Here is a 23128-nt window from a genome sequence, read left to right as displayed (position 1 = left end):
TTTTTTTATATTTGTAGTCTGATAAGAAAATATAGATGCTTTAACCTACAGTAATAATATTTTTTCACTAAATAACATTGATCTGAATGGATTTTGTCTGTAAGTTAGAAACATATAGATAGAAAACTATTTAAAACTATAAAAAAAATTGACCAATGGTTCTATAGATAGTTATTTATTTTTTCTAGATCATAAAAAAAAAAATAATAAAATAAAATTCAAGCCTTCACTGTGTATCTAACAAAACATTTACAATTACTGGTTTTAGGTTAATGATTTTGTTCCATATTGAAAGTTAATTCATTGGCCATAAAAGTATTGAAGGGAAAGGATGGGTGCTAGTCAAAAAGGATCTCCAAATTGTAAAAAAAATTTATTGATAGCTGAAATTTTGACCCACATTGCAAATTTCCATCAAGGCTAATTAAACAAGATACAAAGCAATGCAGATGCATTGTCAGAGCATAAGTAACATATAAACAATTATATAATTTTGAACAAAATAAATGAACAGGCAGCAGTGAAGCTGAGATAGTCAATAAAATAAAATAAATAATAATAACTGATACACCAATGAATTATGAACTATGGAATAGTATAGATGAAGTAATAAGAAATATGAAAATAAAAGATAATTCGTGAAAATAACATCAAGCATAGAAAACTCGAAAAATAAGAGATATAATGAGGAAATAAACATTGTTAAAGTGAATTACATGTGAATAGAGAGATAGATCAAGATAAAAGATAATAATATATGAAAGTGCTAATCTTATGTTTGTGTGATGGGTTGTTGACTACTAACCAAATTCAAAGAAAAAAAGACCTCTCCCACACCTGTCTAAAGTAAGGCATGGGAGAGTGAACAATATAAATGACAGTTGAATTTTTTTTGTGTGACATTAAAACTTTAGGAAAAAAATTATTACAAATATACATACAATAATTACAAGAAAAAGTTAAAGGTAAACATAGTGGTATTGAAAAAATAATAATTAAATAATGACATCTAAATTGTATAATAATTAGGTATGGGTATAAACATGTAACATATAAATCAAAAATCAAATTTAATATAGATCATATAATGAAGAAGGAAATCAAATTATAGAAGGTATAAAAGAGATACAAAGGTGAATAAATTATAAATACGCAGTAAAATTACGAGAAGAAAATCATGTACATTAACAAACAAAACAAAAATGATTGGTGGATAAATAGTGACTGTGAAAGTGTGCAAAATTTAAAATTTAGGAAAAGTGGAATTGTAGGGGTGGAAAAAAAAGATCAAGGCCTCCAACAACAACGCAATTCACATATGAATTTCCAAACACCTGACTCAGTTAGGAGGGACTGCAAAAATTAAAAATCTTATAAAGTGCCTCTGGATGGAGTGAAATTTTGTCTAAAAATTATGCCCATTATTATACCTAGAAAATGGCCCTTTTCTATATCAAATTTCAGCTCATTTAATCAAAAGGGTTTTGAAACAAATATTAAGTGAAGCAGAAAGTTTTGTCTGTTATGGCTACTAGAAGTTTGATACACATGATGTATATTTGGCTCTCTTACTAATTGTGTATGTACTAATCTAGCAAATGAACTAAAAAAAAGATGATTCAAGTTAATATTAAGTGAGATGCAATTGTGTACCCTACTGATGAAGCCACTGTATTTTTTACGAATTACAAGAAGAAGAAATGCTACAGAAATATGTAGAAATTGATTGAAAGTGTTGGGTGAATGTATAGTTTCTGATAAAACATGCAGATGGTTCGAAAAATTTGAAATAAGTGATTCCGACCTCTCAGATTAGCCAAGGTTTGAGTGACCATCTGTGATTGACTACAATACTGTAAAGATCATGTTAGAGCGAAATCTTTTTTTTGACAAATCAGAGATTGAAGAAAGACTTTATTCTGCTCAGTAAACCATTTCGGCACATACTGCTTTAGGGACTGGTCAGAAACTTGCAGAGCTAGGGTGAAAAATTCCGTTGCAACCACCATAGACCTCAGACCCTCTGGTTATTACTTTTTTCTGTCCATACAAAATTTTTGGCTTGTCAAAAACTTAAAAACGAAGAAGATATCAGACAAACACTGGTTAAATTTTCACCTCCAGGAATAAGCCATTTTTTAAAAATGCGATTAGAAAATTGCCATCATACTGGCAAGAAGTCATAAATAATATTGGCAATTATATTATTTTATAAAGTTTATTCAAGGTATGAAAACTTTATTATTTTATTTTATTCAAAAATATACAGAACATTTTGGTAAACAAAATATTTATAAAAATTAAAATATAAAGGGAAAATCCAAAATCATGTTCTAGAGAAACAGATATAAAATAAATCCCTACTTCCCTTCAAAACAGTGCAGAACAAATTATTTCTAGAGCAAATACGACGATAAGAGGATTTCTATAAAAACTGGAGGTGAGGAAAACAAAATGTAAATACTTTGTGAACAATTTTGGTAATCCTATGCAAAGTTCGCTTTCATTCCACTTCACCGAATAAATCCGCTATTAATCCAGAAATAATGCATTGGAGGAGAAAAAAAAAGAATTATTCCTTTATTAACCTCTTACACATGTTTATCACACCTGTGGTAACAAGATGACAACCAGATAACACTAGGGATGGATCATTTTACAGATATTAATACATTGAAGGATATTTTAAGATTTGTATATATTTAAATATTCCAAAAAATACATCTTAATATAGTTTCCTTAATTTTCAATTTTTTATAATAGTCCATTCAGCAGTATAAATTTATCTCTCAATGACAAAAATTTGGCTTTCTGTTCCGTTAGGGTGGTATCCATGAATTTAGTAAAAATTCTTTACTTCCAGGCTGAGAAATTTAAAAATTGTTGATAAGGAGTGGTGTCTATTGAATAAAGATATCTGTTATGAAATATTTCAATGTATATTTACTTTCCATTAGATTTCTTCAGGAATAGACAACTTTGAAAAGTGTTGAAGTTCTTCTCCTTTGTCAGACTAACATTTCTGAAACTTCTGTTTCATGATATATCCACCTTTGATCATGATTGAGAATTCAGTGATGAAAAAGGTTTGTTTTTTGTAAAAACAAAAATGTGAGAGGAACATTAATTGTTTCTGGTTTCTTTGGATGTAGTATTCTTAAAAATATAATACAACTTTTTTTTGTAAAAACAAAAATGTGAGAGGAACATTAATTGTTTCTGGTTTCTTTGGATGTAGTATTCTTAAAAATATAATACAACTTTTTTTTATGGCTATCATAATGATGATGAAGATCTCACTTTTTATTTAATGGTGGACCTATAGTATAAACCTTAACTTCTCACTCTGGCTAGAATAGATCAGTTCTTTATTTTAGGATTATCTGCCCTGCCACTTTGTTGAAATACAAGTTAAAAAATATAAGTACTTTAAACATATGTAATAGTTTATAGTAAATAAAAGGAAAGAAACAATGCATAATGATAGCAGAAAACTATATTAGATAGTGATAATGATCGTAGCTAACAGAAAACAATATTGGATAGTGGAAACAATAGCAGATAATAGTAATTGTGAAATGATGATGATACTAAATTGCCTATATCTCCTGAATAGGTTCAAAATTAACAAATTTCTTTGTACAGCCAACAGATGGCTTGACATACAACGCTTTGACACTTCAAACTCAATTTTCACAAAAATGTGGGGATCCAATCTTTTTCTCAACACCTCATATATAATGTCACTTTATCTCAAACAAATCAAAATTATAATTTTTGGAGGTGAAAAATGTTTGAATAAGTAACTGAACTCTCCTATTTATGAAAATATTATTTTTTTTTTTTTAAATTTCGCATTCCGCTCCAACTTGATTGCATATATTTCCCCCTTAAAATTACTTGATAGCTGTGCACCTGCATTATTTCTAACAGAGCTGTTCCTATTCAAATATATCTTGGGGTACCAGAGATGCACAGTTTCCAAAAATATTGTCTTCATGATAGTAGGGGAACTTTACTTATCGATTTGTTCCGTCAAAGTAAGTAAGCCTCTAGCAAGGAAGTGGAGGGCTATTTCATGCATCAAGGGAAATAGCTGGCATTCGGAGGTCTTGAGCTCAATAAAATAAGGGATTTCTCTAACCTTCGATGAGTTGTTCAATCAGCCCCAATATCCCCTACAAGATGAAGGTGCATTCATATCTACAAGCAGTAGGCATTTATTATTCCAGATAGACTTCAGACACTCAAGTTGGGGCTTATTTCAAGGTGGGTTGTAGGCAAAATGATTCCTATATTTGCAGATCCCTATTTCAATGAGTTCCAATCGATCTGAAAAAGTCAAAGTCCTTATGAATTTTGAAGTCCTTCAACTGCAACAACAATGATACCTGATGGACCGGGTCTAGTCCGAGGGATTGCATGAGTCTGGTAACCAGGTATGTTAAAGTCTTCCAGATGATCAGGTGCTGCTTCTGCTTCTACAATTCCAAAAATATCAATGTTCTGGTCTTCTAAAATCTTTGTAAATTTGATGAATTTAGCATGGGTTAGTCCATTAGCACTCTAGTAAAGGATACGGAGGTTGGTTTGGCCTTGAAAAGGGGCATTGGAAGACAGGCTTCTGATGGGCCAAGTCATGTTGTCGCAAGACAATATACGTCTTTAAAGAAATTTGGGCTGCCAAATTGGTGACAGTATGTACATTAAGTATCCTCTATATATCAATATGCTGTTTATATCTAGCAGTATAGTGCAATAAGGATGTCCAGGCGCACAAACATGGAAAAGTGTGCTTCCCCTCAAAAAATTATTATCTTTATGTAGAAGGATGAATGTTAATTGAGAGAGCAATTGTTTTTCTTGGATGGAGACAGTGGTGAGTCTGTTAGGATTATCAAAATCATGGGACTAGATTAAGGGAAACGGTATGTTATGCGAATTTCGAGGCAATCTGGTTCCAGGTGGTAATGCTGTATTTGTGTTAGTAAATACATTTTTTAAAGTAATCTTTGGTGGAACCAATGTAATAAGAATTGCAATTAGAGTTTGAGAAATGAATACTGTTAACTATATTAGATTATTGGAGGATTGGTAGAGGATCATTGATGATGCTTTAAAGATTTTTCAGTTAATTATTATTTCTTAAAATGTCGCATAGATTAGGAAACATACTTTTCAAAAAGAAGTTTTTCTGTACAATCCATGTTATCTGCTCTTCACCCTTAATTGTTAAGACTCTATTTTTCAAATTATATCAGTTATTCACCAACCACTGTCAAATGTAATTGGTTAGTATTTATAACTGTTATCTATATTTTACTTGGGTTAGTCTACATTTTTTGTAGACCATCACAACCATAACATCATATATCAATTTTATCTGTTATCTGTGGTCATTATCACTTTCTAATATCTTTATTTGCTGTCACCATCCATTGTCATTTTCTTTAAATTCAGTAAAAGTTATTATGTTTATTGTTTGTGTTACTTATATTTTTAATTTTTATTACTTTCTTTATCAGTATTATTTGTAAAATGTATTTTTATCTTTTTTTTTTATTTGTTCAGAGTTCATTTATTTAAAAAAATATGTCCTCTTATCTTTCATCTTGTATTTTTTTCATTTATAACCCTCATGAGAGCCCCAGATGAAGGGTCAAAATGTTGATAATGATAATTTAATAAAAAATTACTGAGTCCTGATTATTTATGGGAAAAAGTTAGGTTCCTTGAAAATCTGGTTGTTGTAGTTTATTTTAAAAATTATAATATTTTAAAAGCATCAATAGACTTCTTTACTGTTATTTTCATTAGCAGGTCCTAAGTATATCTGTTTATTCATATGTTTCTATTTTTCATTCATATAGATTGCCAAGTATAATTTTGATTATTCAAGAAAAAAGTACATATTAAATAAAAAAATTGTTTTTAGATCATTCCTTTTTAGACTTGCTTAGTGTACATAATGCATGAAAAAGTTGTAGTTAAAAAAATATTCTCTGTTATTACTTAGTTTTGGCTTGTTTAAATTGTAGGTTAGTATTTATCCATGGGTTTCTTAAAAAAATATTACTTTTTTGGTTATAATTCATAGACATTTTTTTGTGCTATCAGATTTAAATGATGGGCTTTGCTACATGTTGTAGATTATAAAAGTTTTTATTTTTATTTTAAAAATAATTATTAAAGAAGTTGCAAACTGAAAGTTCGATACCACTAACAATAGTTGCTTACACTTCTTCCACTTGATCTGATGTATAAAAGCCTTAGTCACCCACATCAGACTTGATACATCCCTTCTATTTGTTTTGTTCTACCATTCAGACAGTAAAGGAATTCGTACCTTAAGTAACGTACCTTGCTTTCAATTGCCATGTTTTTATTTATAATAATGAAAAGTAATGTTGAAAGTTTGTAATGAATAAAAACATTTTATCCATACTCATTCCTTGTTTATAATTCCTATATTGTCTTGTTTTTATCATTTGTTAAAATATTGTGAGGGTTTTGACAAATATCAATATTAAACTATAATCTTAAATATGACAACCTCTACTTTATTTTCATTTATCTAGGTTTTTTTTTAACTAATCATAAATTAAAAATAATGACATCAACTTATTCAACAGTCTTGTTATTTGCCTTAAATATTATTTATCTTTAGGTTCATTAACTAAACAATTAAGTTATTTTATTAATATTAAGCAGGAGAGCTATAGGTAGTGAGGGGGTTCATCCTAAAGAATTTTTTTTATTTAATTGAGGCGTTTGTGGTTTTGTTTTTTGAAAAAATAAAATATCTGTAAAAACTCTATAGGATAACAAATTTTACTTGTTGGACTGTTGTGGGATGTTAATATTTTTTCTTTCTCTGAACATATTTTTCTAGTATTTACTCAAAAATTCATATTTTTCTATTTACCTATTCCATTTTACTATGTTTCTTACAATAACAAATAGATCTATGAATTCAAAAGGGGATTGGTATAGCCCAAATGAGTAATAATTGTTGTTTTGCCTTGGAAGAATATTATGATAAATAAATATTAACCTTCATCTGAAAGAAAATTGAAAAAAAATTAAGTCATTCTGAAAGAATTTGTTCATAATTTTTAATTTATCTGATACTGTTGCTATATTAAACCTTCCTTAGTTACTGGAAGGTTCATAATCTCTTTATTTTTGGAAACTGAAATGTATGCAATGGATAACTCAATCACTTTTCGATTGGCAATAAATATCACCTTGTAGTCTATGTTCCAATTCTTGATTAACTTGGAAATTTTCATTAGTCAAGATATGATATGGTTTACAACTTTTGGGATTTTCGTTTATTCTTTTTTAGAAATTGAGCTAGCTTTTGAAGGGATATTGAATTATTAGGATATTAAAGTACTAGACTATAACAAGATGGAATCTAATACTGGAGCATATTTCAATGTTTAGGTTTTACAAATTATTTTTTAAAAAATCTGCAACAATGATTAAATATGAAAAAGCTGCAATCAGAAACTTCCGTTCAATTTTTATTTTTAAAACCGAATTTATCTGTTTTTTTTTTATTTTATTATGGAGAATTTCATTCATATATAAGATGCTATATGAGTTGAACTCTCCGTTAAATGTTCTTGTAAAATTTAATTGTCTTCAAATAGTGGTTCTTGTTAATTTTGTTTATCCATGAATAAAACCACGGGTTGTTTCTTACAAAACAATGAAGATGATGTAAAATAAGGCTAGTTGAATTTATTTTATCATAAAGTCAAAGATGCCTATTTTAATATTTATACAAATTTATATATAATCAATCCTGAAATAAATACAAATTATTGTTGTACATAAATGCAATAATATAAAATGAGATTAGTGTTTAATTTTCTGTGAAGAGTGATAGATTATGACTCTCATCTTCCTGTTTACATTTATTGCTTCCATCCTAGGTATACTTAGAATACTATAAAATCATGAATCACATTTCAAAATTTCTAATGTTAATACCGAATCAACTCTTAAGCTGTGATACTTGTAGCTCAATAAAATCAACAATTATACTAGAAAAAAATCAACATATTATTGCAAAGCCATCATATTCCAACCATCATTTTTATTCGATACCTATATAATTTTTTCTGACTTTAAGAATATTTTTTGAGATATCTCTATTGATTTTTTTCAAGTGGTAGAAAGTATTTTCAGAGTTATGAGTCATGTAACAAAATAGTGTTTTTGATGTCCTGGGTGTTCTTTGAAAGTGAAGATATTGGGTTGGAACTTGTGTTATTTTATCACATCTTGAAAAAAAAATCTGTGCTTGAAGGGCTTAATGAAGGAAATTAATGACTTAATTTTTCGAAAACTGTAAACATTTTAATTTTTCATTGACATCATTTCTCATTATTTTTTATCTACTCTTTCCAGTTTACTTTTCAATTTTTTTACACATGATACACAGTGCACTTGCTTTTTTTTATTTAAGATCATTTGATAAATTAAATGTATCTAAATGACTGCTTAAAAAACACAAATAATTAAATACTTGATTCTAATAATAAATATTAAACGTTGATATCAATATCAAACTATTAATGTAGTTTATTATTATGAACATTATGTGACTAATGTAAACTTTTTTTTATCCCCTATCGAGTCATTTCTGATATACAGAGGGAGGAGGGGTTGTCTACTGGTAACCAACCTATTCTAACAACACTGGGGAGGGGGATTGGGTTAAGTTTTCATTCCATGGAGCCACCACAAAATAAAAGTCAATTCCCCATGGTGTTAACCAATTTTAACTGGTGCCGCTACAGATTTGAGGTTGCTAAGGTGAACCTTCATCTCCCTTGGCTACAAATGGCCTGTGATTAACTTGAAATATCTCTTTTAATAAATTCATGTAATATATTATCACATCATATTCTTGGTAGTACCTTTTTTCTCTTTTTCTGTATCTCGTATTTGGTAATACAGGTATTCAGCAGCAGTGACATACTATGCACTGGAATATATGTATGTCTCTACTGCCAATAAACCTGATTGTTTGATATCGGGTACAAACAATATAGGATTTTACTGTGGTACTGTGCACATGGTCTGTGCCTCATGGACTCCTGTCCCTATTTAGATTCCTGATTATCCTCTAGAGTGTTGAAGCCTCACTGTTCCCTTCCACCTGTACACAAAGGCTTAAAAGGTAAAGGCAGTTCTTGTCTGTCAGCTGTAAGATATCCTCATCTCCCATAGTCTAAGCATTTGTAATCCTTCCCATCATGCTATGTATCCCTTGAATATGGTGTAGACTGTCATGATATGCTCAGCAATCTCGAGAACTCTGTAAATGGTGTTGAGAGAGTTGATATTCTTCCCAAAATTAGAGCTTTACTTGGAAGTATCCATACTCAATAAGAATTCAAGAGACATAAAAGTCAGGGAGAGCCCATTTAGACCCTAATGTTGATCCCACGTCGGGGAAGAATTTCCTCATGGTGACCCCTTCCAGTGTTATTATTCAATGACCATTCTACTTCTTGATGGAGTCCTCCCTCCTGACTTTTTTTTATCTGCTTCAATCGCCCTCCATCCTCTCTTGAATACTCCTTTCCAGGCTACTGTGCCAAGTTCCTTGAAATCAGGTTTCATTATATCTTCTTGTAGGAGGAGGTCGTGAGATACCATTTCCCCTATAAAACCTTCAATATCTTGTATCTGGTGATATGCTCAGTAGAACTATCCTTTGTATCTTGACCAACCTGTTTCTCTGTCAGAGCAAGAGGTCTTGATTCTAGGCATTCCTAATAGATTGATCATCAGAATAGCTAGTGATCATCAGTATAGCTAGCTGTGTGTCTGAGAACCTAAATAAACATTCTCAATTCGACTTAAATTATTCATTCTAGAGCAGTTCACTTCTCAGATAATACAAATGAGACATCTGTCTTCTTTTCATTTCTGATACCAAACTAGGTGACAACCACCCTTGGGATTATTGTTTTTATGAATTATATTTCAGGGTGAACACTATCAGTTATACCTTTTATAACCGCAAATTTTGACTTATCCTTAGTTATATATTTATCATTTATACTTGTCCACGCTCAGCAGAAAAGGGGGTGAGTTAAAGGGAAAATATATATATATATATATGATCGCAAAAGAAAAAAAAGATAAAGAATAAATTGCTCTTTAACAATATTACTACAATATACCCTGTATAAACAATTATCGAATTCTGACCACTGGCGAATACTTTTACATGTAGATAACAGAAAACCTAGGGGTGTTACCTCCCACCTGTTGAATTATCGTAATATTAAGTGAACATAACCAAAAAAAAAATAATAGGTAAATTAACAAGTTGAAAGCAGTATACATGCGTAAGAAAGAACAGAAGAACTATATGTACAAAAGTTTAATAATAAGAAGAAATATATGTACACAGAATGAAAAAGGAAAGAAAAAGAATTCATATCAATTAATGAAACAATGAAAACTTATAGCTTGACTTAACCTTAACTTAAATGTTTAACCTTATCGACGAAATTTACATTATTATACAAAAGAATGTAAAATAAAAAAAAAAAAACAAAGTAAAATTCAGTTCGAACCCCGTGTAGTCTTTGGGTGTACTCCTGGCAGATCACAAGGTTGTCCGATATTTCCTTTCCGGTCACCGTCTCACCTTTCCTAGAAGTATATAGATGACACCTGCCACAACTCTCCTATCCAGGACGTGCTGAAGATACGTTGCTACGCACTCCACTATATCCCCACTTCTAGTGTTAATGACCGTAGTGATGTAGAACACCATAATTTTGAAAAAAACAAAAAAAAAAATATACGATAACATTTCTTATATGGTGCTATTTTGGTTCAAACAGTAAAGACACAGGACCTGATAAACTATTACCTTTTCACATTGAACAGTCGTAACGTATCCAAAAATCAAACTGTCCCCTTCACCAAAACCAAAACCCACTTGTCTAAAAACATATCGCTAGTGTTTTTTTTTTACCATGACAACCATCACACTTCTTGTCTAAGCAGATATAGCCAGTGTTTTTATTTCACCATGACAACTGTAACACCCCTTGTCTAGGCAGATATCGCCAATGTTTTTATTTCACCATGGTAACCGTAACACTTTCAAGATGATATTTGGAGTGGATATGTTAAAATGAATATATCTATATTCATATTCAATATTTCATACTGTTATCTAATTTCATAATTGTCTTAGATTTTAAGATAAAGGAAGGATTTAAACTTCAAGTTGAACCAGCACTTAAATGAACTAATTATTAAAAATGAATAGCTTAAGTAAATATTGTAATATTTAAAATTTATACAAATAAATAAATAGAATTAACTTACTTCTTTATCCTCAAATCTTAAAATAAGCTTGATGCTTACTTAGTTTATATTAATAAAACAAAATATTAGCCAGATATTAGGATTTTATTTAATCAACTATTTATTCTATCTCAGAGCAGATTTTTTAGACAACCATGATGCTTTAACGCGCAATTATAGTTAATGCAATGGAGGTAGACCAAAGAGGCCCATCTAGTAATATCAAACAGTTTCCGTAAGAATGGAATCCAGAGGAAAAGGAGCATTCAGACGCACCTAGACACAGAAACAATGATGATACATCAGCTGACGAAGGTTCAACAGAAGGAAGACTGGCGGAGATAGAAGTAATCAAAGAAATGGTGAATGACAAAGGACTGGAGGTCATTTGGAAGATGAGGACCATGGGCATAATGAAAATGGAACAGAGTAAATATAAGGGTAGTGACATCACCACTATATGGTCGCAGCCAGGAACCAGGGAAGCTGAAATTTTTAAAACCTTGACAGAAGCATCAAAACCCAGAAAGACCCACCTTCTGTATATATTCAATGTGGTGATCTGGGATAAGATCCAACGATTGTGGAAATCAGAACAGATCGGGATGGATCGGTCGTTCATTCGCTGTGTGTTGATGGTAGAAACTGTTCAAGACATGGAACGACAAAAAGAGGTGACACTGGCATACCACCAAGTAAAGACAATCCACCAAGGACTGAATGAAACCCTGCAAGGATTACGGCGTCAATATTTTTGATATTGCATGACACACACCATTAAAAAAACTATAGGGAGCTGTGAATAGTTTAGCCCTGAGGAAATTGTGGAATAAGGTCAAAGATTGTATCGAGAAGCAAAAAAGGAAACAAGTGGAGAAACAAAATGTGATCTTGCGTGACTTAATTGGAAACATCAAAATCGGGGCCATAGTCTACAGGAGAGGAATACCAATAGAGAGAAGGAACTGCAGAAATATGAGAGTCCCTTCAGGGTGGTTGTGATAAGGGAACATAATGCTATCACAATTGAGAGGTTGTGTGGATCTAAAAAGAGGAGGACAGTACATATTGAACAGCTATAAATCTGTTCAATCTCAAATTCATAGAGGCTGGATTGCCCTTATTACCAATGAAGTATATGATTGTACAAAATGTTTAATCATGTATATTTTATTTTATTTCTTTTTGTTTGTAAAGTGGAGGCATAAGTTTTAGTTTTACTCTTGTTTTAAATAGTTTTTCTTCATTGTTGTTTGTAATCTCATTCTATTGTATAAGATAGGTTTACGAGGAATGTTTTTCTAATGTTTATTGTCCATAGGTTATTGTAAATAGTTTTTCCTCATTTTTTTTTTATATATATATGTTATTGTATTGTGCTATATAAGTCTACGAGAACTGTTCATAAACTGGTGGGGGGAGTTATGGCCTGAGTGAGATGTCAGGTGATTGAATTGATCAGCTGATTGAACTTGTATATTTAGAGGTGCTGAATACAATAAAAGTCAGTCTTGTTTACGCATTGAGAGAGTATTCTTCCAACATCCTTTTCCTTTTTTATTAGTTTTTCTACGCCAACACTTAACATATGTATCATACATCCTATTTTTGTTGTCACATATTTGAGGAAGATTGATAGTTGAAGACTAGGAGAAATAATGTATGTTTAAATGTAGTTAATGAAGGGGTTTTACGGATGGATATGGGTAGAGAATTCCAGAATAATGTGGTATGGATTATAAAGGATTTTTTTTAAGAAACCGTTCTATAAGAAGGAATATACAAGTTTATGGGGTATATATATAGTATATAAGGAATATACAATGAACATGGGGTAAACAAATCGTGGATATTAGGAGGCTTTTTTAGTTTTAAATATTTTAAAGAGATACATCCCAAGGAAGTTTTTCTGACAGAAAAGAGGGTGAAGCCACTTTAATTCTGCATTCCAAGTGAAAATATGAGAGTGTCTTAGGATCCTGGAGACGAATCTAATAAAACAATTCATTGCTCTCTTAAGTCTCATCTTTTGCCTACTAGAAAATCCACCATAGGTGAGGCAACCATAATCTAAGTGGGGGAAAATGAAGAAGGTAACTAGAAGCTGGGGGGTTTAGGGAATCATGGAGCCTTTGAGCTGTTTTCTGATAGCAACAGATTTTCGGATAATTTGTGAAATATGGTCATTCCAGGATACGTGCTGATCAAAAATCATTCCAAGGTTTCTAACTAAGGGGTGGAATTGAATGGGTTGGCAATTGTGGCTGAGTAGGGGATTATAAGGAAGGGAATTAAGAAGGTACTTGGAACCAATGAGGATGTCCTTAGTTTTTCAAAGCTAAGCCTAAGATCATTGTATGCTGCCCATTCGTTGATGTCATCTATATCATTAATTGCAGCTTGCAGATCGCCTTGAGCATTTTGGCAGGATAATAGTATAAATAAATTTGTAGGTCATCAGCGTATAGATGGTGCTGTGAATATAGAATAGAATCTTTCTTAAGAGGAAGATTGGTATCAATAAAAATTAATGATTTTCCACTATCCGTTAGTTAAAAAATCATTACTTTTTAGCTATGCCAGTTTTTTTTCCATGAATGTGGCACATTCCAAAATAATATTATTTTTACTTGAGTATAAAAATAGAAACAAAATGAAAATTATGTTTACAGCTTTCTCTTATAATTGTTGTACTGTTAAAAAAAAAAAAAATGTCTTTAACATATTAAAAAAGAAGTTCTTAACTTGTTTGTGTAATTAGCAGGATTAGAAAACTACCTTCATTTTGAGGCTCAGAAGATAAACAAGATAATTTTTTTTTTTAAATATGTAGATTTTTGTAAAGAATAAGTTTTGTTTCATTATGAAAGTAAATTAACTATAAATTTATAGGGTTTAAATTTAAATTTAAATTAAATTTATAGGATCAAAAATAAGAGTAAATTTGAAAAATATAAAAATTAGTTATTGTGAGTTAATATCTCATATAATAGACCACATTTTATTTGATGTATTATATATTTTTTTCTATTCTTGTCTTTTTCTCTTGAAAATTACTAATTAGATGTTATGTTTTAAAATTACTTTTGGCATAGTTTTGTTTCAAAATGTATAAGCCTCATTGTACCTTGTTCAGAATAGGACAGTATAACATGTTTATTCAATATGCATCCTTTTAGTTTTGTTATTACAATATATCATTTAACGGTTGAAAATCTTTTATTAAGTAAGAGCATCATTATATTATTTTTGGTTTGAGGTGTAACCAAAATGAAATATGTGCTATGATAGTGTTTTAATAGGCTCTTTTGATTTATCCATTTCGACTGATTGAGTGATTTGTCAATTAATAATAAAATTTTATCAGAAACATAAAACAGTATTTTTAAATCATTTACAAGGTGATTACACTTTCCTGATATAGAACTATCCTATTAATGATCTACTAAGTAGCTTAGTGCATGATTCTTTTTTTTTTCTTAATGAATTTTATCTAAGGCTGAACTTGAAAGGGATAATAACTTTAGTATTCAGAATTTAAAAAAAAAAAAAAAAAAAAAAGAAAGTTCTAGTAAACTATTACTTACAGACCTTTTTTATATTTTGTTTCCAGTTTGCTGTTCATAAAAGCTTTTCAATGTCAAATTCAGATATTTTCTTCTCCTAATAGAAGACAAATGACATATGAATAATATTGATTCATTACTTTTAAAAATCTTCATTTTTTTCTGTCCTTCTGTAATAGTTGTAATTTTTTTTTCACGGAATTCTTATTTTTGCGTTCGACGATAGGTTTTTCTTATTGTAAATATTTCCTGTTGTGAAGCTTAGCCTTTCCAACTTCATGATTTTCTCCTTTATGCCCTCTTTCTCCAAACTGTTATTGCAAATTATCTCTCCCAGATATTTAAATTTCTTTGTCACTCTTATCTGTCCATATTTTGTCTCTATTACTTTTTTTCCTTAGTTATAAATTCTGTTTTTTCGTAGGAGACTTGTTAGCCTACTTTTTCCGCTATTTCTTTCAGGGTATTTATTTGACTAATTGCCTCTTCCTCTGTTTCCGCCAGGAGAACTAAATAGTCTGCAAAGGCTAAGTAGCTCACTTTTATTTGTTTTTTCTTGGTTCCTACTAAGGCCCCTGCATTATTTAGTTTCCAGAACTCTCTCATGATTTTATCGAGTACTATGTTTAATAGTATTGGTGACAGGCAATCTCCCTGTCTTAGTCCTGTTTTAACCTGGAAGGATTTGCTAATTAGTCCTGGAACTTTACTTTGGATTTTGTGTTTAATAGTGCTAATTTTGTCAGGTTTATTGTTTTCTGGTCTATTCCATATTCCCTTAGTATTCTCACTAAGGTTTCCCTGTCTACCGAGTCATAGGCTTTCCTGAAGTCGATGAAGGAGATGTTGAGGTTTTTGGTTCTTACCATATAATATTTTATCAGTAATTTAAGGCTTAGGATCTGTTCCTGGCAAGATCTTCCCTTCCTAAAGCCTCCCTGGTATTCCCCAATTTCCTGGTCTATTTGTAGTTCTGGTCGGTTTGTAGAGCTTTTGAGAAAATTTTGTAAATGACCGGAAACAATGAGATTCCTCTGTTATTGTTTGCTTCTGTTTTTGGCCCCTTTTTATGTAAAGGGTGTATTAGTGCAGTTTGCTAGTCTTCTGGTATTTCCTCTTTTATCCAAGTTCAATTGTTTGTCTACTACATAAATCCATTTTATGTTACCTAGGTGTGGCATGCCTTTCATGATTTTTTTACCTGGTTTTCTCTAAAAGACTCTAAACCCATCTGATTCTACAGTCTCAGTATTTGTGAATCTTGTTTCTTACATTAATCAAGATCTTCAGCCTGTGTAGTTCGGTTGTTAATTCCCTGAGTTTTCCTACTAGAATTAGTGAATTTATATTATATGTGCCAAAATAGTATTTTCTCCCTTGTTTAAATCTTTGTTCTGACTCACCAGTTTTCAACTTCGCACTGCCGAGTACACTGGAATCCGATCGCCCAACTTTGTCTTCAGGGTAGTAATTTTTGTGAGAAGCCATTTTCATAATATTTTCTGTTTGTTTTGGTTGGGTTGCCCCAACAGCAACTAGGGTAGTAAGCCCTTGAGTGTTTCGTTTTAGTTCCTCTATTCTTAGCCTTTTATCAGAAATAGAGTATCCAGCCGTACCACGTGGAGGCACGTATTCCTTAGGAAATTAGGTAGAATGAAAAGGCGTTTCTAAGGATACTGAAACAATTTATATACTTCATAAATTTATATACTTAAAAAAGTTTATTTTTTATTTAATGATGTGAAGTAATCAAATTACCCCTTTAATAACTTTATTAAATTTATCTCTTTTATCTATAACAATGATTTGAAGCAAATGCTCCATCATCATACTGCAATACTTAATAACAATAATTTCTATATTTTTGCTTACCGATAAAAGTACATTTGTTCAAGTTTAAATTTTTTCTCAATTTTGAAAATAGTTCAAATTTTATTATTAAGACATTTCATTTATAATATTATTATTCTCTTTACCTAATGCTAAAGTTAAAATATTCACCATAAACTTCAAATATTGAAGCATGTCAAAAACGCACATATCAAAATTGCTGGATAAAAGTTTTGTTTAGAATTTACTAACTTGTTTCTTATTCATTGATTTAGGATGTACATATTAGGAGATATAGGGATTGGATTGGTTCAGATAGTGGGATGAATTGGACGCCGATGTTTCTAGTTGAACAGGTCTGATAGGTACCTCATGAACGCCAGTCAGTAACACTTCTTGCCTGTTGTTCTCTCAAATAGTCTAACCTGTAGCTTTTTACCTGTGAGTTCTGAAAGCATGAATTCGATTTTGAGTCTAGCTGTTGTTAAATTTTGTATCTAAATGTTTCATGATTACAAATCAAATTAGTTTCTTGCTGTGCAACAAATAGTTAAAATGTTGTTTATGTTAAAATTAAAATAATTTTGAGGGATAAATTAGAAAATCATCTCCTCTTGTCCCATTCATACCCTGAATCATAGTCTTATAGATTTAAACACACAGAAAAAGACACATTAATAATGATTCCAATTATATTTATATTCTTTAAATTTACTTTGTTCATTTTTATATCTTTTCTTACATGACCTTTTTATATATATTTTTATAGTATTGGGGTGTATAACAAAAAAAAAAAATGCTGTTTTATCAAATTCAAGATTTCAAAGAACTGTAAATATTTTAATCTTATTTAATATTTATCAATACTTAATAATCTCTTTAGAGCATTCTCTAAACTTGTTTAATCCACTTGGACTTCTTCCAAAAAAGCCACAGTTTAGTTATTTGTTTCAAAGAAGAAACATGACAGTGTTCTACAAAATTCTCGTAATTTTAAGGCATTACTGGAAAAGAAATTTCACAGCCACTGAAGCAACTCCTGAAATTATTAAATATGAAGGGGAAGGTGTCCTTGACCATCATACTGTGTGGTGTTAGTTTGAAAAATTTAGCAGTGGAGATACAACGTTGGATAGGAAGAAGATACATTAATGGATATTGATGAGGTTCTGCAGGAAGCTGTTGAGTAAAATCTGCCCAAAAGTACTCGGGAACTTGCAAGAGAGTGTGGTGTGTTGAAAGATACTGTTAGTCACCATCTACTTGCCATAGGGAAGGTGAAAAAGAGTAGTAGACTGGTCCCTCACAAACTTATTCCTCAGCAATCAGTAATCACTTTCCGTTGAACTCCTGCATCATCCACCATACAGTCCAGACCTCGCATGATCGGATTAGTACTTGTTTCGATCAATGGCCAATTTCCTTCAAGGGAAAAAATTGATAATTTTGCGGAATTTGAAATTGCGGTCCAAGAGTTGTTTGACAGCCAACACAAAGATTGGTATCAGCGTGGGATCGAGCAATTGGCTAACAGATGGCTTATGATAGTTGATAACAATGGACTATAGTTTGAATATTAGTTGTATTTTATATCAAAGAAATAACAATACAAATATTTGGTTGAAAAACAGTTATTTTTTTTAATACATCCCATTATTATCATACTTTAAAATTTTTATACCTTGTTTTTCATTTAGTCTAAATGAAACCAAAGTGTAAAGTGAGGCGAAACGTTAGTGACTAATAAATAGTTTTTCTGCTATTTTGTGTACCTTTTTTGGCCACCTCCAAGACCATCTTTCTTCCTATTATTAATAACATATGGTCAACTAATAATCTTTTTTTTGTGTGTGTCGAAATAGTATATAATAAAAGAATTAAAGAGTGAATCAACCATTATTTTTTTTTTTATAAATATAACTATTTTTGTTAAAAATAAAATGAGTTTGTGTTATAACATTGTATAATTGCCCCCACAAAATGTATATACAGGTTATTACAGGATTGAATGTCCTTTCTGAAAATATGAATTAAGGATCTCCAAGCAAGAATAAAATTCCCTTTGAAGGTATGTCCGTTGATGCTTTGTTTAAGAGACATTTAGGTCTGAAAATTTTATTGTTATAAGTTATCTAATTTATTATAAATAAATAAATAAGTTTCAACTACTTTATAAATAAAATGTAAACAATAACATTCATATTAAATCTTGTGCAAAATGATTACATTGATCATTAAGAGAGGGTAGTTTTTTCACCTTCTCTATGGCATCTTACTTCCAGAATGGCCATCAATGACTAAAGTCAATGTCCTTAATTCTTTACAAAGAAGGACAAACTTGCGGAACAATAAATACAGTCACTACTGCTGTAGAAGAAGGATGCCAAGCCTGTCTTAAGGCTTAAGGTAATCACTTCCAACAACGTTTAATATGAATGTTAATGTTTACACTTTATTAATAAAATAGTTCAAACACATAATAATTTATTTATTTTAATAATTTATAACAATAAAATATTTCTTAAACAAAGCATTAACAGCCATAACTTTATAGTGGATTGATTTTCCTTAATTCACTTATTCAGTTAGGAAATTTAATCCTGAAACACCCTGTAGAACAATTATAAATGACAAGGTTTTTACTAAATCATTCAATTTAACTAGTATTCCTTCTTTTAGGTACTTAAATGAATTTTTTCATGATTCTAATTCCAAAATCAGGAGTTTCCTCATATCTCCAAATTTTAATCATTGCTGTCGTTTTTTTTCTTCCAATGTTCTATTTATCGGATTATGTTATTTTCTTTCCCATTGGTAAAACAGTCATATTAGGAACTAAGGGTTGGTTATGTTATCATTAACTTGCCTAGCCATATCGATCCACTGCCAATCTGCCACTCTATTATTACTTTTTTTATTTTAATTTTTTAAAAAGTATTTTTGAACTTTTAAACTCTCCACACTCAAACTTACAACAAGAGATCAGCCGTACGAGGAACTAAGAACTGGGATTTGATCTTATGATCTGTATGAAATTAATAATGTTGTCAGATCATTCACTTACACCAGTAATCTATATTACTCTGATTAATTTCTAAATCATTAGAAAATTAAAAAAAAAAAAGTAATAACATAGTTTCGTTACATTTTTCACTTTTGTCCAGTAATTAACGTCTAATATTTATGTGCTTATTTAAGTTTGTGCATGGTATTTAATCTGTATCTGTAGATTGCTGAAGTTAATCTAGAATTGCTTTCCAATGCATGCTAACATTGATTTATTAGGTTTTCTCTCATAAACCATCTTGATAAGTGACTTATGTTTGATTGAATATCAAGTTTTAAATCAGCAGGATTTATTCAGTATGTTACTTTACTATAATTTTTATACTTGCCAGTAAATTTGAACAGAATATATACAAATAATAATTATTTTGTAACATAATAGAATGAATCTTACTTAGTAGTGTATGATAATTATTACATAATTAGTGATTTGTTCACTTTAAATGAGGCAGAAATCTTCATTTTTTTTATTTAAAAAAATATATTTCTTCTAGACCTTTAATTTGTGTTTTGAAAAGTTATGTAGGTCTTTTGGTCCATAATAAGTACCTTTAATTATATAAGAATACTGCTACAATATAAAGAAAATTTATATGAGATAATTCCTAAACATTGAAATGTCATATAGTTATGTAAAATATATGGCAGTATTAGCACTTATATATTATTTAGATGTGTAAGCACAATTTTGTTTTGGTAGTAGTTATTTTAATTGTTTATTATTTTCTAAAAAAATTAGCATATTGTAGTGTTATTTTTTGTAGTTTAGAGTTAGGATTTTTTTATAATTCAAAATAGTTTACTTTGCTGATTGCTCATGAGTGGTAATTGTTTTTTATTCCTCTATTGTTACTAATTTGCATGGTGTTATTTTTCATAGGCAATATTTGCCGGTAGCATCCCTGAGATTATTGACCTTGTAGGGACTCGCTCAAAATACAGCGGCGAGTTCAAAAGGGAACATGGAAAGAGGTAGTGCATATTTGCTGCCAATTAATTCTACTTTCTTTATTATCCTTCAGAGATTTGCACTATATGTCATCTTCAAAATATTAAATATGCTTTTTTCCTTGCACTATTGTAAAAAGAAATAAGGCATAACTCCTTACTTCTTTCTTAGCCATTAAAAAAATAAAAATATATATACTCTTTTTTTCTTGGCAGCAAATATTTTATTATGGTGGGATAGTGGTGTTTATATTACTTTGCATGAAGTGTGTTTGAATATCTCTATCGTCTATTATAAAAATGTTTAACACTTATCTTTATGTAAGCATATGACTGTTACATGCATTATTATTATTATTGCATAATTTGTAAAAAATATTCCTTAATGACTAATTCTTGTATCCAGTTACTAATTTTGTAAAATATACTATTGCAATATTAAATAGATTTTAAATAATAATAATAAAATAGCTAAACTATGCATTGTTTAAATTGTATTGCACCGGCAGAAAAATTAATCTAAAGTTAAATGGGTCTTGCATACAGAATTCATAATCGAACTTTTCCCAAAATAAATTGAATTAATAATCGAACTATTCTCAAAACAAATTGATTTCTTCATTTTCAAATGATTTTATTATCAGGACTTATATAAATATAATATTTAAATGGTAATAATTTAGAATACTTGCTTCTATCTTATATTATACTAACACTGGATCCTAGCAATCCTCAATGTTTTATCGGATATTTTAATACATTGCTAGTCTATGTTTCTACAATAAACCATAACATAAATAATTCAATTTTACTATGGTTCTTCTGGAAGATTGAACTTATTGGAAAAGTTGCTGTCAAATCTCTGGCATTTAGTTGCCTTAAATATGTAATTTTAGTTTTGTATGACTTTTCGCTTTTGAGCTTGGCTGTTACACAATTAGGCACAGAGACCATTTTGTGAGGCTAGGTTATTTGGACTCAGGGGACTTCAAACCACATGTTTCCTTCAAAACTTGAATTTGAAATGTCACACCATCACAATAAATTTCCTTTACTCTATATTCCATGTATAGGTACCTGAATGGAAAGATAATTTACCAATTTGTTTATTTTAACACCAACCTCAATGAGATCCATGTTCTGAATCATGCCTATTACCTGTTAATAACAGCATGTATTTTATACCTGATAGCAATTTCCTCATCCAAAAGTTTGAAAGAATATAGTGTGAAATAGGGCCTCATAGTACGACATTTCGCAGACAAAATAAATTATTGTTGAATTTTGTCTGAAAAACATAGATCGAGAAAAAAAAATTATATTCATCTTTTTTTATAAAAGACATGGTTAGACAATTTGAGTCAGAAAGGAAACAACAGATTAAAAATTTAATAAATTATTCTAGTAGTCACTGTCATGATCAAGTAAAAGATAGAAAAAATGACATTTTTTTAATTTATTAGTTACAAATCGAGGGCTTGGAGAATTAGAAAAGTCCAGAGATAAATAAATAATAAAGTAGAGTAAGTTATAAAGTTCTTTTTAGGTTTCCTGAAAAGAAGATGTATTCTCATTCGTTACTTGAACATAGAGGCAAAAATACTTCAATCCGTTTTTCTTCCGATACTTTACACTTCTATCAGTGAAACATTAGCAGAAAAATATCAATTTCTAGTATATATTAAAATTCAGAAGCAGGTATTCTTGATAACTACCATTTAAATTTGATTAGTTAGCTCTGTTTACAATCATAACTTCAAAAAATTTAAATGTTATTAGTGGACATTACATTCTGTTGAACTTGGGTTTAATTTATTTTGCATAATTAAAACTATATAAAGGTAGCACATCATACAGAATACTCATTTAAGTTTGCATGTTTGATCAGCATTTAGACATAGTCATGCTATAAATAAAAAGTTATCTATAGTTAATCCCCAACTTTTAAATAACTCTATATGCAATAGATGTTTATATTTTGGAAAACGCTTTATCTTACTTCACATACATTAAGATATGGTAGCATAGGTTGTCATGAGATGAAAGTCGTTGAGATTTCCAACTTTTTATGTGTCCGTTTCTCTATTATATGTTTCTATCTTAATTCATGCCAATTATACTTATAGATATTTTTAATTATGTTGTGACAACTGCTTATTACTAATTCTCGATTTATGATTCTATTTGAAAATCAAAATATCATCTGTACAATTTTTTTTTTAAGTTTTGAAAGTTTTCAGTTTTTTTTTAAATAATAAAAATTTTTATCAAGCACACATACATATTTGCACTTATTGAGTCAAATATTGTGTTTCAGTGGCGGGTCATTTTTTCAAAAATCTAAAATAGTATAAATTAATTTTATA

The 23128-nt window shown here is 30.0% G+C and overlaps 1 protein-coding gene across 4 annotated transcripts in view; it reads left to right on the top strand.

The window, feature by feature from the left end:
* Window positions 1–23128, top strand: part of slo (calcium-activated potassium channel slo) — a 258833-nt gene that overhangs the window by 146382 nt on the left and 89323 nt on the right. For 2 of the 4 annotated variants that reach the window (XM_014417234.3, XM_067050933.1), the window contains exon 7: window positions 20695–20786. The exons of the other annotated variants lie outside the window; for them this stretch is intronic. In XM_014417234.3, the coding sequence (XP_014272720.1) occupies window positions 20695–20786 (92 nt within the window). The remainder of the gene's footprint in view (window positions 1–20694; window positions 20787–23128) is intronic. 4 annotated transcript variants of the gene reach the window in all.

This window comes from Halyomorpha halys, unplaced genomic scaffold, assembly GCF_000696795.3.
Source record: "Halyomorpha halys isolate HHAL.00 unplaced genomic scaffold, Hhal_1.1 Scaffold150.1, whole genome shotgun sequence".
In the NCBI taxonomy this organism is placed as follows: Eukaryota; Metazoa; Arthropoda; class Insecta; order Hemiptera; family Pentatomidae; genus Halyomorpha; species Halyomorpha halys.
The sequence above is the reverse complement of the archived record's forward strand: the minus strand, read 5'-3'. Positions and strand labels throughout refer to the sequence as shown.